Here is a 13,750-nt window from a genome sequence, read left to right as displayed (position 1 = left end):
TAGAAAAGTTTTACTTTGAATTGTTTTTAATTTTTTTAATTCACTTGTTTTTCCTAATGGTATATACCGTTTATGGATTTTCGATATAAATTGTTAATGTGGCGAACATCAATATCAACATTTAAAATTAATTCAGTTTCCCAAGTAGACTCAATGCTTGCGAATAAATTAAAACTTCAAGTCCAAACTACTCACCGTGTACTTTGGGCATCAAAGTTGGCATTGGGTTGGCAAACAACTTAATATTGGATGAAAAATTTCACCAGTGCGCGCAAGCAAACTGTCATCATTCGTCATTCGTCTTTGTTCCTTTCACGCCGTCGGGAGTGCTTGAGTGATTTTCGCTAAGTTTTTATTCAAATTTCTGGTGTTTTTACTTTACTCGCTGGACTGCCAACGTGTCCCCGTGTACCTTTTTAAACCGTAAAGGTTCCAATGTGTACCGTGTACTTTGTATTAATCGTGATTGAGCGTGATTGATCCAACCAACTTGAGCGAGCCTGTGCTTCGTGAGATTTTCATCCCTTTTCGCGGCACGCTGTTGCATTTCATCGCACCTTGAAAATTACGACCAATCCGGCCAGTTATCCCGATTCCGGCCAGTCGAGGCCAGCGTTCCGTTGCGGCAAATTGGTCAGGTTCCGGCCAATGTGTACCGTGTACTTTGTACCGTGATTGATCCAGCCAACTTGAGCGAGCCTGTGCTTCGTGAGATTTTCATCCCTTTTCGCGGCACGCTGTTGCATTTCATCGCACCTTGAAAATTACGACCAATCCGGCCAGTTATCCCGATTCCGGCCAGTCGAGGCCAGCGTTCCGTTGCGGCAAATTGGTCAGGTTCCGGCCAATGTGTACCGTGTACTTTGTACCGTGATTGATCCAGCCAACTTGAGCGAGCCTGTGCTCCGTCAAATTCTCATCCCTTTTCGCGGCTCGCTGCCGCAGTTCATTGCATCTAGAAAATTACGACCAATCCAGCCAGGTACCCCGATTCCGGCCAGTCGAGGCCAGTTTTCCGTTGCGGCAAATTGTTCAGCTCAGTACGTTCATTGGACCTAGCATCTTACGGCCAGGGAAGCTTAGAAGATTCCAGCCAGCGTCACCGGACTGTGAATTCCGGTCGTATTTTTTATAAAGTTCGGATTTTGGACCACTGTTGCCGATCGCCCGAGTAAATTCCGACCTTTTCCCACTGTACCGCCAGATAAATTGGTAAGTAATTATACAAGATACCAAAAACATCTCTTGAAAATCGAAATGTTATGCATTTTAGTTGCTGTTGGCGTCATATTATTCTGTCCATCGTTGCTTGTCCTTCCCTAGTAAGCGTATCACTTTCACCTCTCCAAGAATGGAACGGCTCCAAAAAAAACTTGATGCCGGAAGCTTTAAAAAATTAACGGGTGAGTATTTTGAAACCATTTTATTCCTATATTTTGCATCGCGGCCTTCAGCCAGGACACTCCCGCCTTGCCTTTAAGCCCCCTATGCAATGCAACGGTGACGGAAACTTGATAGTTAGCCCATATATTTTACTAATTGAATATTTCTACAATTTATAACTTTTAGGATAAAATAAATTCAGTAAAACATTTAGTTCAGATTGCAGATATACAGCAGTATATTAAGGTTGCAATAGACGCGAAATGTGCTCTAATTGTTTCCCATTGTTTCCCATTGCAAAATTTCAAAACCGGAAATTGTTTAGAGATTGCTGCAATGCATTTAAATTAACGCAAATTGATGTGAATTGATGAAAGTGATGGGTTCTATCTCCCAAAATACTATTTTGACGATTCATATGTTTTTTTTTATTACATATTATAATACACGAGAAAAGCATCGTCACCGTTAGGTGGTTTACTGTTTTTTTTTAGGTTTGGCAGAACATTTGCCAACATTGTTACACATTAAACAGTTCAGAACCATTGAAAAATTGGTGGCAATATAGTTGCCACTGTCTTGCAAGAGGGACAACGTTGGTGGCAATATAGTTGCAACTGCCTTAGAAGCGGGAAAACATTAGTGGCAATATATTCCGAAAATCCAAAAACCAAATATACAAGAAAGAGAAAGCATTTTTCACGCTAATCACGATATAATCTAACACAGGTGGGTCAAAATTATCAATTCCAGTGGAAACAATAGATCTTTGTCGTTTTTCTAACGAATTACATCTGAAAATCCTGCTTCTATTCGAAAATTACGATATGTTCGTAAAGAAATTTTTCTCAAATTGACATTTCAAACTTTTTATGGCTCAAATTAATCTTAAGTGTTACTAGATAGCAAATATAGCCACTACATGGGAAATAATTAGTAGAGCTCTTGTTAATAAACAGAAAAACATATAATGTGTTGGTGGCAATATTGTTGCCACTGCCTTATAAAGGGTAAAAGGTGCCAACTGATGTTTAACCATAGTTACTTATAGTTTTCTAGAAATCAAGGTGAGGCGTTTTGGCCAGGTGGGGCGCATTATACCGTCTTACCCTTTTTCATAAAATTCGTTCATGTTTTGTTTTCAGTAATTATTTTAATAATTCGACAAATATTTGTCAGGTCAGCCTGAAATTCATTTCGATTTTTAATCAGTCTGATACATATCCGGAAATACTTGATAAATATTTGTCAATATGACAAACAGTGGACTGCGAGCTTTACTCAGGCAAAGTTCAGCTCAGTACATGGTTGCACGTTGCCATCCACGCAGTCTACGAAGTTATTTATCTTCCACCTGATCGATTTACCATGATTGCTGCGCACTTCGCCTTCTTGTTCCCGTCAGATCGTACACAGAAAGAAAAATCATTATTAATAATAAAAATTCCGTTGGTTAAAATAAAAAGTTTCGTTGGTTCTTTTTCGTAGAGAGTTGCGTATTTTCAGAATGAAAGTCCGTCAACTTTTGGTTCAATCAAGAGTAAATTAGCTATCCGCTGTTCTAGACTTAAAAGTTTGAACTTTCCAAAACAAATTGTAAAACTGTCAAATAAAAAAAGGTACACTGTTGAGGTTAAAGTATTATTTTTGTTCCAAATGACAGTATATTGATAGGATTTCTTTTTAGAATCATAAAATCAAGAAAAAAATTTTAAACCAAGACACGTTTTATTGAACAAATTTGATTAATTGAAAACTTCTTTCACATAAACAGCTGGTTGCGATTATGTTTTTTTCGGGAGAAGCCTTTTCTGGCTGTTCTGGTAGACCTCTCGATCCGACGGTGATAGGTATATCGCTTGATCCATCCTTTCATGTTGAACCGACGGCACCTACTGTCAACGACTTGGTCGAGTTCATCAGAAACTTCCCTTGGGGTTCCAAATGGCGTCATCTGATCGTAAAATAATAGGATATTGAGCGATTCGTTTTGGTCGTAACATGTGTATGTACTTACCACTCATCTGTGTTCCGCCCAACAGGAAATAACTCCATGAAGTGATATGTCCAAGGCCATTATCGCAAATGGTGGGGTATCATAGATCCTAGCCAGTTTTGATTGTTCCGGTCAACATCTGGGGGGCAAATACAAAAGTGACAATGAAAAATAATGCATAAAGAAATTATGTTTTGCCGTAGCTATAAATATAATTAATAGCAATCGATTATAAGACCGTTAAACTATATTTGTAATGTTACTCACCTCATAAATCACGGCAATTAAATCTGTAACAAGTGATTGCAATTCCAAACAATCACAGAACCAATCGTATAAATAACTTCTTTTTGTTTCGTGGTAATCTGTCACGGCGCATTTTTTTAAACATTGTGTGTTTTGAAAATAAAAGTTTAAAAACTTTTTTCATGAGACTAATTTCAAAGTTGACACCCAGACCCGACAAAAATATTTTTGAATTAAACACTTTACTTTAGATTTAAAAGTTTTACTTTTATTTTAAAGAAAAAATATCACTTCTTAAGAAGAAAGTTCAATATATTTGATAACATAATGTTTGTTCTTTCTGTGTAGTCGAGAACCATTTTCATCGGGTTAATGACCGAAATTTTGGCTACGTGCCCGATCCATCGTAGACGTATGATTTATGCGGTGTGAACGATAGAATATTCTCCCAACAGCTGATGCAACTCGTGGTTCATTCACTTATCGTCCGCCATCTGCACACCACCCCAGGCAGCTTTTTCCTTTCGAAAACATCACGTTGGTCCTCCACGAGCATCGTCTAGGTCTCGTGTCCGTAGAGGACTACCGGGCTTATGAGCATTTTGTATAGGATACAGTTTTGTATAGGAAGTCACCAGTTAGCCCAAGTACCACATCGATCTCATCAACACCGATACAAACTTGTGAGTGGTGATGGATGGCTTACGCTGCCTTCTCTTGAGCCTCTTCCTATCATGTACATTGCCCTGGACGTGTTCATGACCAGTACTGCAAAGGGTCGTGATCGTCATAAGATAGAGAGCAAAACGCCTTTTTCTATCACCGGCGACCAAATGAAAGTACCGTTGGCTCTTTGAGCAATTTCGCATGAAAGGCACTAATAAAAGGTTGTTGTGCTTTGATTTAAAATTGAAATTTCTAATTTATTTTGATAGATATATGCATAGAAAAATGACTAGTCGATTAATTAAACATAATCCTTTGATCCACCGAGTTGAGAGTTGTAATAAACACAATTATAAAGCAGGTATTCCAAACTTTCATGCGCTCTCACGGAATAATAATTAATTGAGATTTTTGTAGCATGCCTTTCATCCTTTGCGTTTCTATAGAGCAGACGGGCGGGTTAATAATAGACGGGCAGATATGTAAATATTGAGTGACAGCTCTCGATGAAATTGAGAAATTGCAGTACTGTCCATGACTAGTTCAATCCACTTAGCTTCCCTCTTCAGTCTGATGTAGGCATCCTCTTCTTACGTGCTATAATATCAAAGTCGTCGGCAAAACCAAATAGGTTCTACCCAAAAATCGTACCACTCGTGTCAATCCTTGCCATTCGTATTAACTTTTCCATCCTAAGCGATGTTGAATTAGCAAATACAAAAGACTACATAATGCAACTGAAACTGGAATTACGCACATGCCTGGATCCACACATGCACTTGCCTGAGAACACCTCGTACGTAGTGGAGCCCTTGAATCCCGCTTGGTACTGCCCAATGAACTCTCTTACAACTGATGCTAGTCGACGGCAAACAATTTGGGTAGGCGACGTTCAGCAATGTGATTGCACGGTAGTCACTACAATTCAACTTGTCGCCCTTTTTGTAGATGGGACACACGACACCTTCCATCCACTCCTGCGGCAGAACCTCATCCTCAGTACGATAAAGTTCAACGTTACGTTCTATCCAGTGCCTCACCACTGTGTTTAACTCATATTATTCCAGCGTCCTAGGACAGATGCGTTAAAGTCCCAGTGTCCTGTATATAGGACAGTACTTGTACTGCATATTTCTTGGGTTTAACACCATATTTCGAGATACGGTTTTCAGTAAGTGGTTCCCTAGATCCATACGGTGACCCGATGGGAATTTTACTTCGGAAAGTTTGCACCAGGTGGCCCAAATCTAATTACAAAAAAATAAATTGCTGTCTGTCTGCCCTTGGTAGACTCGAGACTACTGGAACCGATCGGAAAGATAATTTGCAAGCAGGGGTTTTTATGCCAGAAAAGGTTCTTATAATAGTCAACCCCCCCCCCCCCTCAGAAAGGGGGGGCCCCCGTACAAAAGAAACAAGAATTTCTACATAATTCGAGAACTAATCATGCAAACGGACAAATTTGGCATGTGGAGGTTTTCGAAGACCAAAAACGTTTACGTTGTGGCTCGAGACCGCTCCCCCCTTTGGAAGGATGGGCTCTCATACAAAAGAAACATGATTTTTAACATAACTCGAAAACTAATCAAGCTAAAGGAACCAATTTTGGCACGTGGAGGTTTTCAAAGACAATAAAAGTTTCTACGGTAGTTTGAGACCCCTCCCCTCATTGAAATGGTGGTCAGTTATACTTTCTTCTTTATTGGCATGACATCCCCACACTGCACGTATAAAAAATTAATGTTGTTTATTATTAATATTTCTAATACTTTTTTGCCAAAGCAGGCGCTTAATGACATGTATAAGAAAAAACTTATACATCGCATTAGTCACATACATTCGGAAACTTATACTTTTCATTAACTTATGAATGTTATAAGCTTTTTGATATGGGATCATTCATTAGGTGGCATAATGAAGAGTATAAGTATTTTCGAATGGTTTTTTGCCATAACATATAAGGTTATTTTTTTACGTGTGGGACAGAGCCGCCTCGCAGCTTAGTGTTCATTAAGCACTTCCACAGTTATTAACTGCGAGGTTTCTAAGCCAAGTTACCATTTTTGCATTCATATATCATGAGGCTAACACGATGATACTTTTATGCCCAGGGAAGTCGAGACAATTTCCAATCCGAAAATTGTCTAGACCGGCACCGGGAATCGAACCCAGCCACCCTCAGCATGGTCTTGCTTTGTAGCCGCGCGTCTTACCGCACGGCTAAGGAGGGCCCCAGGTCAGTTATACAGAGCCACTTTGCAATTTGAGCGTACATGATTTTGTAAACTAAACATTATTTTATTGATTTCGTAGAAAGTAAACGATTTTCTTAAAAAATAATTTCCCCTATCTGGCAGAGGAAGGCTCATTATGTCGATTTTGTTGATTTTTGGAACTTAGCATTATCCGATTTACTCGCAACAAGTTTCATTCGACGGGGTATGCGATCCCATTGTTTGCTATTGAAAATTGGCCCGATCGGACATTGCATTCCGGAATGATTGAAAAATCATTGTTTTTTCCCAAGGGTCTCCTCTTGGAAAAAAAAAATTCAAAATCATTTTTTCAAAAATGGTAGCAATGCATTCTAATCAATGCCAAACCATGCAAAATGATCGAAAATATGCGATCTATCCCCCTAAAGAGCTTTTTTGATCTTTCTAATGTGATTTTTTCAATATATTTTATAATGCACGAAAAAGGCATCATCACTGTTAGGTGGATTAATCTGGGTTTTTTTTAATTTGGTTTCTATATTCCAGAATACATCCGAGGAGCATTGCGCCTTATGAAAAAGCTGTCCAATCGAGGCATCAAAAGGCAATGTAATATGCAGAACCTAAGTACGGATGAAATGTTCGCTTTGCCCTTAGTGAGATGGGCCAGTTTCCTTCGCAACGAAGAAGTCGGATACAACGAGCTTTTGGCGGTTAAGCAAGCAGCAATGACATCTCCCATCGAACCGCACATCATCTGTGTAGGAGACCGTTACAAACGCGGTAATTTCTACATCATTTTTAATAAGCATGTGGCGCCATGCGGTACGTCGAGCCTGCGGGCTATTGAAACTCTCTTCAAATCGTTCCACGTGTTCGCCTTGGAAGTTCCAGTATTGCTGAGAAAGCTAAATGACTTGGTGGCCATAAATGTATTCAACATTATGCAAAGCAGTACGAAGGCATCAGTTAATCTGTTGTCGGCGAAATACCGAGAATTCTCCATAAACCTTGCGGAGGAATAAGATAAAGTTTTGAGGCTCCACAGACCTAAGCGATTTCATCGTCGCGACGGCGACAACTAGTCGCCGCGATTCTACCGTTGGGTCGCTGCAGGCTATTTTCCATTTGCGCTTCCATATCGACGGCGACAGGATCGCTGTCTCCATGCATTAGAATCGCGGCGCGATTGTCGCATCGCATGTGTTTGGGGGAACCTTTATTTTTATATATACATCTTTATGTACCTTAATATACCTTGAAATTGTACCAGGAATTTGTTTTAATAATACAATAAAAAGTAAATGCAATTAGGTAGGGGGCCGTACACATATTGCGTAAGCACTTATAGGGGAGAGAGGGTATGTCATTTTTTTACGCACCATATAAATAAAAAAGCATTTGCATGAAAACAATTCTTACAGGGGAGGGATTGAAAATTCAGAAAAATCCCTTACATAATAAGTGTACGGCTCCTAGTGTTTTATTTAATTTTAACCATCCCTTTTACAGTTTCACCTTCTCTCTCCAGCTCTACGTTCGTACTCACTGTACTTTTGTACATTCCCCTTACCATCATCCTCGACATTTTGACAACCCTTGAATATGTGGTATCGTGCATATTCATTCTGTTTGGCTAGGTTAATTTTACTCACTGCTGGGTTTATCTTGGTCGCATGAAACTACCTTTTGGACCTTTCAAAGCATTTACCCAAAAATAAGTTAATTAGCTTTTACCCAAATTTGCCTTCTTCCACGGAAGATCGAAGTTGAGTCAAATGAACTTACTTTTGGGTAGTTTTTTGTTTCCGTGTACGCACTATTGAGAACATCGCAGAAAAAAATTACCCAAATTTGGGTAGTTTTCTCTTATTTTCCCATGATTGCTATCAAAACTAGAGCAAGATGCAAACACCTCACCGAGGTTGCTCAGCCCAATAACCCAAATTTGAGTAAATTCAATATTCTCTATTTTGGGTTGATCAAGGTTCGCTTTGGATAAATTAAACTCAGCTTTGGGTAAATTGTTTACATGGGATTAAAGGCAAACTACCTAGTGCCAGAAAAGTCATTTTACTCAAATTTGCAAACAACCCACTTTTGGGTAGTTTTGGTTTTCAGTGTTCGTCAAATCGTCGTTTGAATCTTTGTTTACAAAAGCAGATAAGTCATCATGAAAATTTTGTCAGGTTTTGATCTTTTTGATGCAGAGGGACGACACAGCTGTCAAAATCCATAGATAACCCATCTACCCCACATGTGGTTTGGTACTTTGGATTTTGGTACCCACTTTTTGTAATGTTTACCCTAAAATATGTTTATTAGAGTAAGCGGATTAGTGTTCCATTTAACGTATTTCCGTTAATTGAATGTGTTTCGACGAAAACTTGCAAATATTCCGTTATATTTAATTGTTTTAAACGCAGTAGTGATCAAATCAATTCGGCATCATTTCATACGGACGCTCACTTTGGAGATTCGGCAGGTTTTTTTCCTCCATATTCAAATAAATCTCTTCATTGGGATTTTGTGTCATTGCCGTCCATGTACTTTTCCTTAGATTTTGGTACGCAGCAGCCGAAGCTAAGGCTAAGATAAGTGAACTTATAGCAGTACAGAATAAAATACAAAAAGAAAAATCAGTAGGTATCGGATAAAATTCAATGAAATACTGTAAATGCTTTTAAGCGAGGGGAGGGTTAGCTAATCCAGAAGTAATAAATCACTTCTCTGTTATGTTTTTCAATGTGCTACAGCAATGTCACCACTAGAATATTCGTTTGTCGTTGACTTACACGGGTACTAAAGTTTTTAAGAATTACTTGCAGTAGAATAACAAATCTTTGGTGACATACATTTTTTTATTTCCCAAACAAAAAAGCTCACATTATTGTTTTTTCAATTGATTGAACAAACTGTCTAGTGAAACAAGCTTAGAAAACATGTTGCAATGCACGGAGTTTGCCTCATCGCAAAAAATGCCGTGGTAGGTATCAGATTCCTTTCCTCGTTGTCTTTGACCAACACGAAATCACTGCCGTAGAAACGTTTTGGACATATTTCTGCATTCTGGCAGATCCAAACAATCTGCCCATGATAGTATCGGCATGCAATAACGGGCGTTCTATCCGATTTTCTGGAAACCTTCAATGACAAAATAAAAGAATGCTGAGGAGAGCAGATCATTTTAGAAAATGAAGTTTAAACTTACCTGCGTTGCGAAACCAAGATTTTCCATGCACGAATGTCTATAGTTTGCATTGCCTTATGCTACGTTTAGACAAGGCAAGTGAATTGAGCAAGTCGCTTGAATCGAACGCGAACTGAACGTGTAAACACCTTAATTCAATTCACTTGAACGAAAAGAAAGTTGAACATGTTCAACTTTTGGCAAGTCAATTGAATTCAACTGAGTTGTTCAACTCACTTGCCCTGTCAAAACGTAGCATTATGCAAACTTTGCTTCCTAAAATCCTAAAATCTGCATAAAAACACTTCAGGACTGATTTGCGATTTGGGCGTAACTTATTTTGTAAACAAACATTGCTTCATGAATTCCGGAGAATGCAAGCGTTTTCATCCTAAACTAATTCCCTTATCTGGTAGAGAAAAGCTTAATCTGTCGGATCCATACCGTGGTTTCCTCATGAAATGCTTGTTTTAGCAGGAATTCGCCTTCCAATGTTTGTTTACAAAATAAGTTACGCCCAAATCGCAAAGCGGTCCCGACTTATTTTATGCGAGAATCATGTTTAATTTGATTCTGTTGACTTTGTTTTTTTACTGCTCTTGTCGGAGATCAAAACAAAAACAAATGACGTCATTATTATGCCCTTTTTGCGTTTCCTTATTTTACAACAATAAAACAACGTTTTATAGAAATTTAAGTATCCTACATATAGTAGGGAAATTGGGGTCCTAAAGCCCTACCTCGTTTATGTTTACAAACGATAGTGCATCGTCGAGAATACTTGTACCGTTGTTACAAAAATTCTGGTAAAATTCTAAATCAGTAAAATAATATTTTGTGTTGAAGCATTTCCGAGTAAAAATCGTTTACTCATTAATGGTACTTTTGTTGTCTTTTCTCTCCTGCTGAAAATTTCCCATTTTGGGAGAATAAGTGGATTTACTCATTTAAATGAGTAGATCCTTATTCTCAAAATGGTAAATTTTTGAAGAAAAGATACAAAAAAATACCAAATAAAAATGTATTCTCTGTAACAAATTTTGGGCTGTGCAACATTTCAGAACAGATCAACCATCACCCAACAGTCAGCCCATATATTAACTGTCAAAGGTTGAGTCAAGTGCCCTGCAGTGTTTTGCTAGTGCGTTTGAATCCGTACGTCAAACAAGACCGAAAATGTCGAGGCATTTTCATCTTTTTTCAATTTTAAATTAAACAATGTTCTTTTCGATTTTGAGTCTAAAGAAAAAGCAGCATTTAGACTTTACTAATTTCCCTGAAAGAAAATCGAATATCGATTCTTCATTTTAGGACAATTACTGCTTTGGCAGATTTTGTTCTTACCCAAAAAATCTGCACTTGTTTCCACCTGAAAAGTACGTAGATTTTTTCCACCTGAAATTCACGTAACCTTTACCTAATTTGTCGATAAAATTTTCACTCTCGAAAATCAGTTAATTCTACCAGAGCTTTGGATAGAATTCATCGGGCACGTAAGTTTCACCTGAATTTTCTGGAAGCATTTGCACTTACGTGTGCACGTAAAATCCACCTGAAATTTCAGGTGAAACATTTAGATTATTTGGGTTTATTGTCAGGGGTTTTCTATAACCAATTGGGTCCTAAAGCCCTACCTCGTTTATGGTTGCAAACGATAGTGCATCGATCAAGAATTGAACCGATGTTATAAAAATTCTAAATGTCTAAATCAGTAAAAATAATATTTTTGTGTTTAAGACATTTTAAGGCAAATTTGTGCTGTGCAACATTTCAGAACGAATCAACCATCAGCCAAAATGTCAGGCCAATGAGAAAAGATAGAAGGTGAGGAAGAAGACCAAATGCAAGCGTATTAGTGGATGGTGAAATGTAAACAGCAAATGGTGACGTACATTTGCACGGCTTCTTATGGAGCTCGTTCGAATGTAGTAGTAAGCTTTTCGCCATACACGAAAGGCACACAATATGGATTTCCATAGTATTTATTTTCATTGTGTCAGGCCCATATATCAACTGTCAAAGGTTGAGTCAAGTGCCTCGGTGTGTTACTAGTGCGTTTGGATCATATTATTCCGTACGTCAAACAAGACCGAAAATGTCGATTTTCATCTATTTTAAATTTCAAATTAAACAATGTTCCTTTCGATTTCTGAGTCAAAAGAAAAATTGACGCGTTCAGGATGATTAGCTTCATCGTTCCATGAAAGAAAATCGAATATCTATTCTTAATTTTAGGACCCATATGCTCAAATTTGGCCTAAACACTTTGCATATCAAAGAATGTTGTGACCGAATTTCATAATGTTTGTCACAAAACCCCTGACAATGATAGAACAAAACCTGCCAAACCGTCATTTCCCTACGTTTTCAGGAGGTTCATTTTGAAATAAACCGATTTGTTTACATTTGTGACTTCGGCCCGAAACAACTGTGATAACGATTTTATGTGATACGTAATATCTGAACAGGCCCTTATGAAAAAGGCTTTCAGGCACCACCACCATGGACGTTTTCACTGGTGGCGTTGGCAATACAAGCATTTTTCATAACGACGTATGTAACAAAAGTAAACAAAACGGGTTTTTAATACAACGTGACAATCACACGCGCTTATATAATACGCATCGATTTTACTGATTTCAGATCTTAAATTCTTTAATTCGATCTTTTTGCGAATCGGCGTATGTAAAAATTTCTATTTTGAAGTCTCACTGTTACTACGTCGCTTTAACATATGGAACTGAGAGCGACCTATGTAACAAAAAAGCAAAACAAAACAAACTGCAGGTTCGTCAATCATACTATGGAAAACGACCACTGTACACCGACGTACGTGTAGCATACCGGTGTGTATGTATAATTTTATCGTTTTCACGGTGAATTTGAATGAACTGAGCTTTGCTGTGAAGCTGCTTATTACTGTCATGTAATGATGCATGCCAGCGGAAAAAGTATTGAAAAAGATTTAGTTTTAAAACAGTTTTAGAAAAGTTTTGCCAACTTTCTGCAAATATAATGTTAGAATTATTCAGTGTTTACAAACGAAAGCAGGAAAATATTTTTGTCAAACTTTTATTTTATTCATTTCATTTAATTTAAGCATAATGTAACAAACGATACTGAGCATTGAGATTACTGCCGAAGTCTTTGACTGGTTGCTCTAGTATGTAAATGTCTAAGTTGCCCCGCGCGCAGACATTTTGTTGCGGTAGGTTACCCCTTCGAATCTTCAAACTGATTGAAGCGCATCCATCAAGGCATCCATACTTTGTTGCCGGCTCTATCTGACGGTCGTCATTTACGCACAACAGATCTGTTATTGCTGACCCTTTCCGACTACTCAGATCACGTGGTGCAGCTGCCGTACCCAAAATGAGCTGTTGAGCGATCAAAGTTTGATTGAATCACGATACTTGGAATATGCTTACAATCTTATTTGCTTTTATCAGATTTTGTGGGACAACAGCTTGTGCTGCTATTCGATCGAACACATTTCCTTTATTCTGGCGTCAGAAAACTAATTCAAATCTTGCCGATACCTTTTTGCTAAAGCGGGATGATTGCCGGCATTCCATCTTTGAAATGCTGGCATTTTCTTATCATAAGAGCCACCGGAATCGTATCGGTACTAAAATCAAAACCATAAGCATTATTTTCATCGGAAAATTAATTCAAAAACCTACCATCAACTTTCGTTTACTCTCACCGTATATTCTTAAATAATTCATATTCTTGAAGATTCCGTACTTGTAGCGTCGAAAGACAGTGATCTGAGCACCTATTTAAAAAGCACATAGCACAAAACGTAACCGCCAGCAAATTTCAGAGCCCAAATATCTTTTGAATATAGTTTCGCAAATTCTATAATAGATTAAATGGTAATCTTCAGAATACTTTTTAAACTAGGCTAAGTATAAGTTTCGTTTATATATAAAAGATTTGATTCTATACTAACAATGGTTTGTTCAATTTCTGAGTGTACACGGAAAAATCAAACTACTTATTTTTGGGTTTTTAAAACATAAATTTAGGTATTTCCTTTAAAGTACCTCA

At 38.0% G+C, this 13,750-nt stretch overlaps 1 protein-coding gene across 1 annotated transcript; it reads left to right on the top strand.

Moving 5' to 3' along the window:
* The first annotated feature begins 303 nt into the window (after positions 1–303).
* LOC134202454 (uncharacterized) lies at positions 304–7,811 on the top strand. Its single transcript, XM_062677438.1, has 3 exons — positions 304–1,212; positions 1,274–1,403; positions 7,054–7,811. Exons 2-3 carry the CDS (start codon positions 1,352–1,354, stop codon positions 7,530–7,532), a joined length of 531 nt encoding a protein of 176 aa, XP_062533422.1. The 5' UTR covers positions 304–1,212; positions 1,274–1,351; the 3' UTR covers positions 7,533–7,811.
* The last annotated feature ends 5,939 nt before the right edge of the window (positions 7,812–13,750 follow it).

This window comes from Armigeres subalbatus, unplaced genomic scaffold, assembly GCF_024139115.2.
Source record: "Armigeres subalbatus isolate Guangzhou_Male unplaced genomic scaffold, GZ_Asu_2 Contig123, whole genome shotgun sequence".
In the NCBI taxonomy this organism is placed as follows: Eukaryota; Metazoa; Arthropoda; class Insecta; order Diptera; family Culicidae; genus Armigeres; species Armigeres subalbatus.
This window is presented reverse-complemented; position numbering and strand designations above follow the sequence as displayed.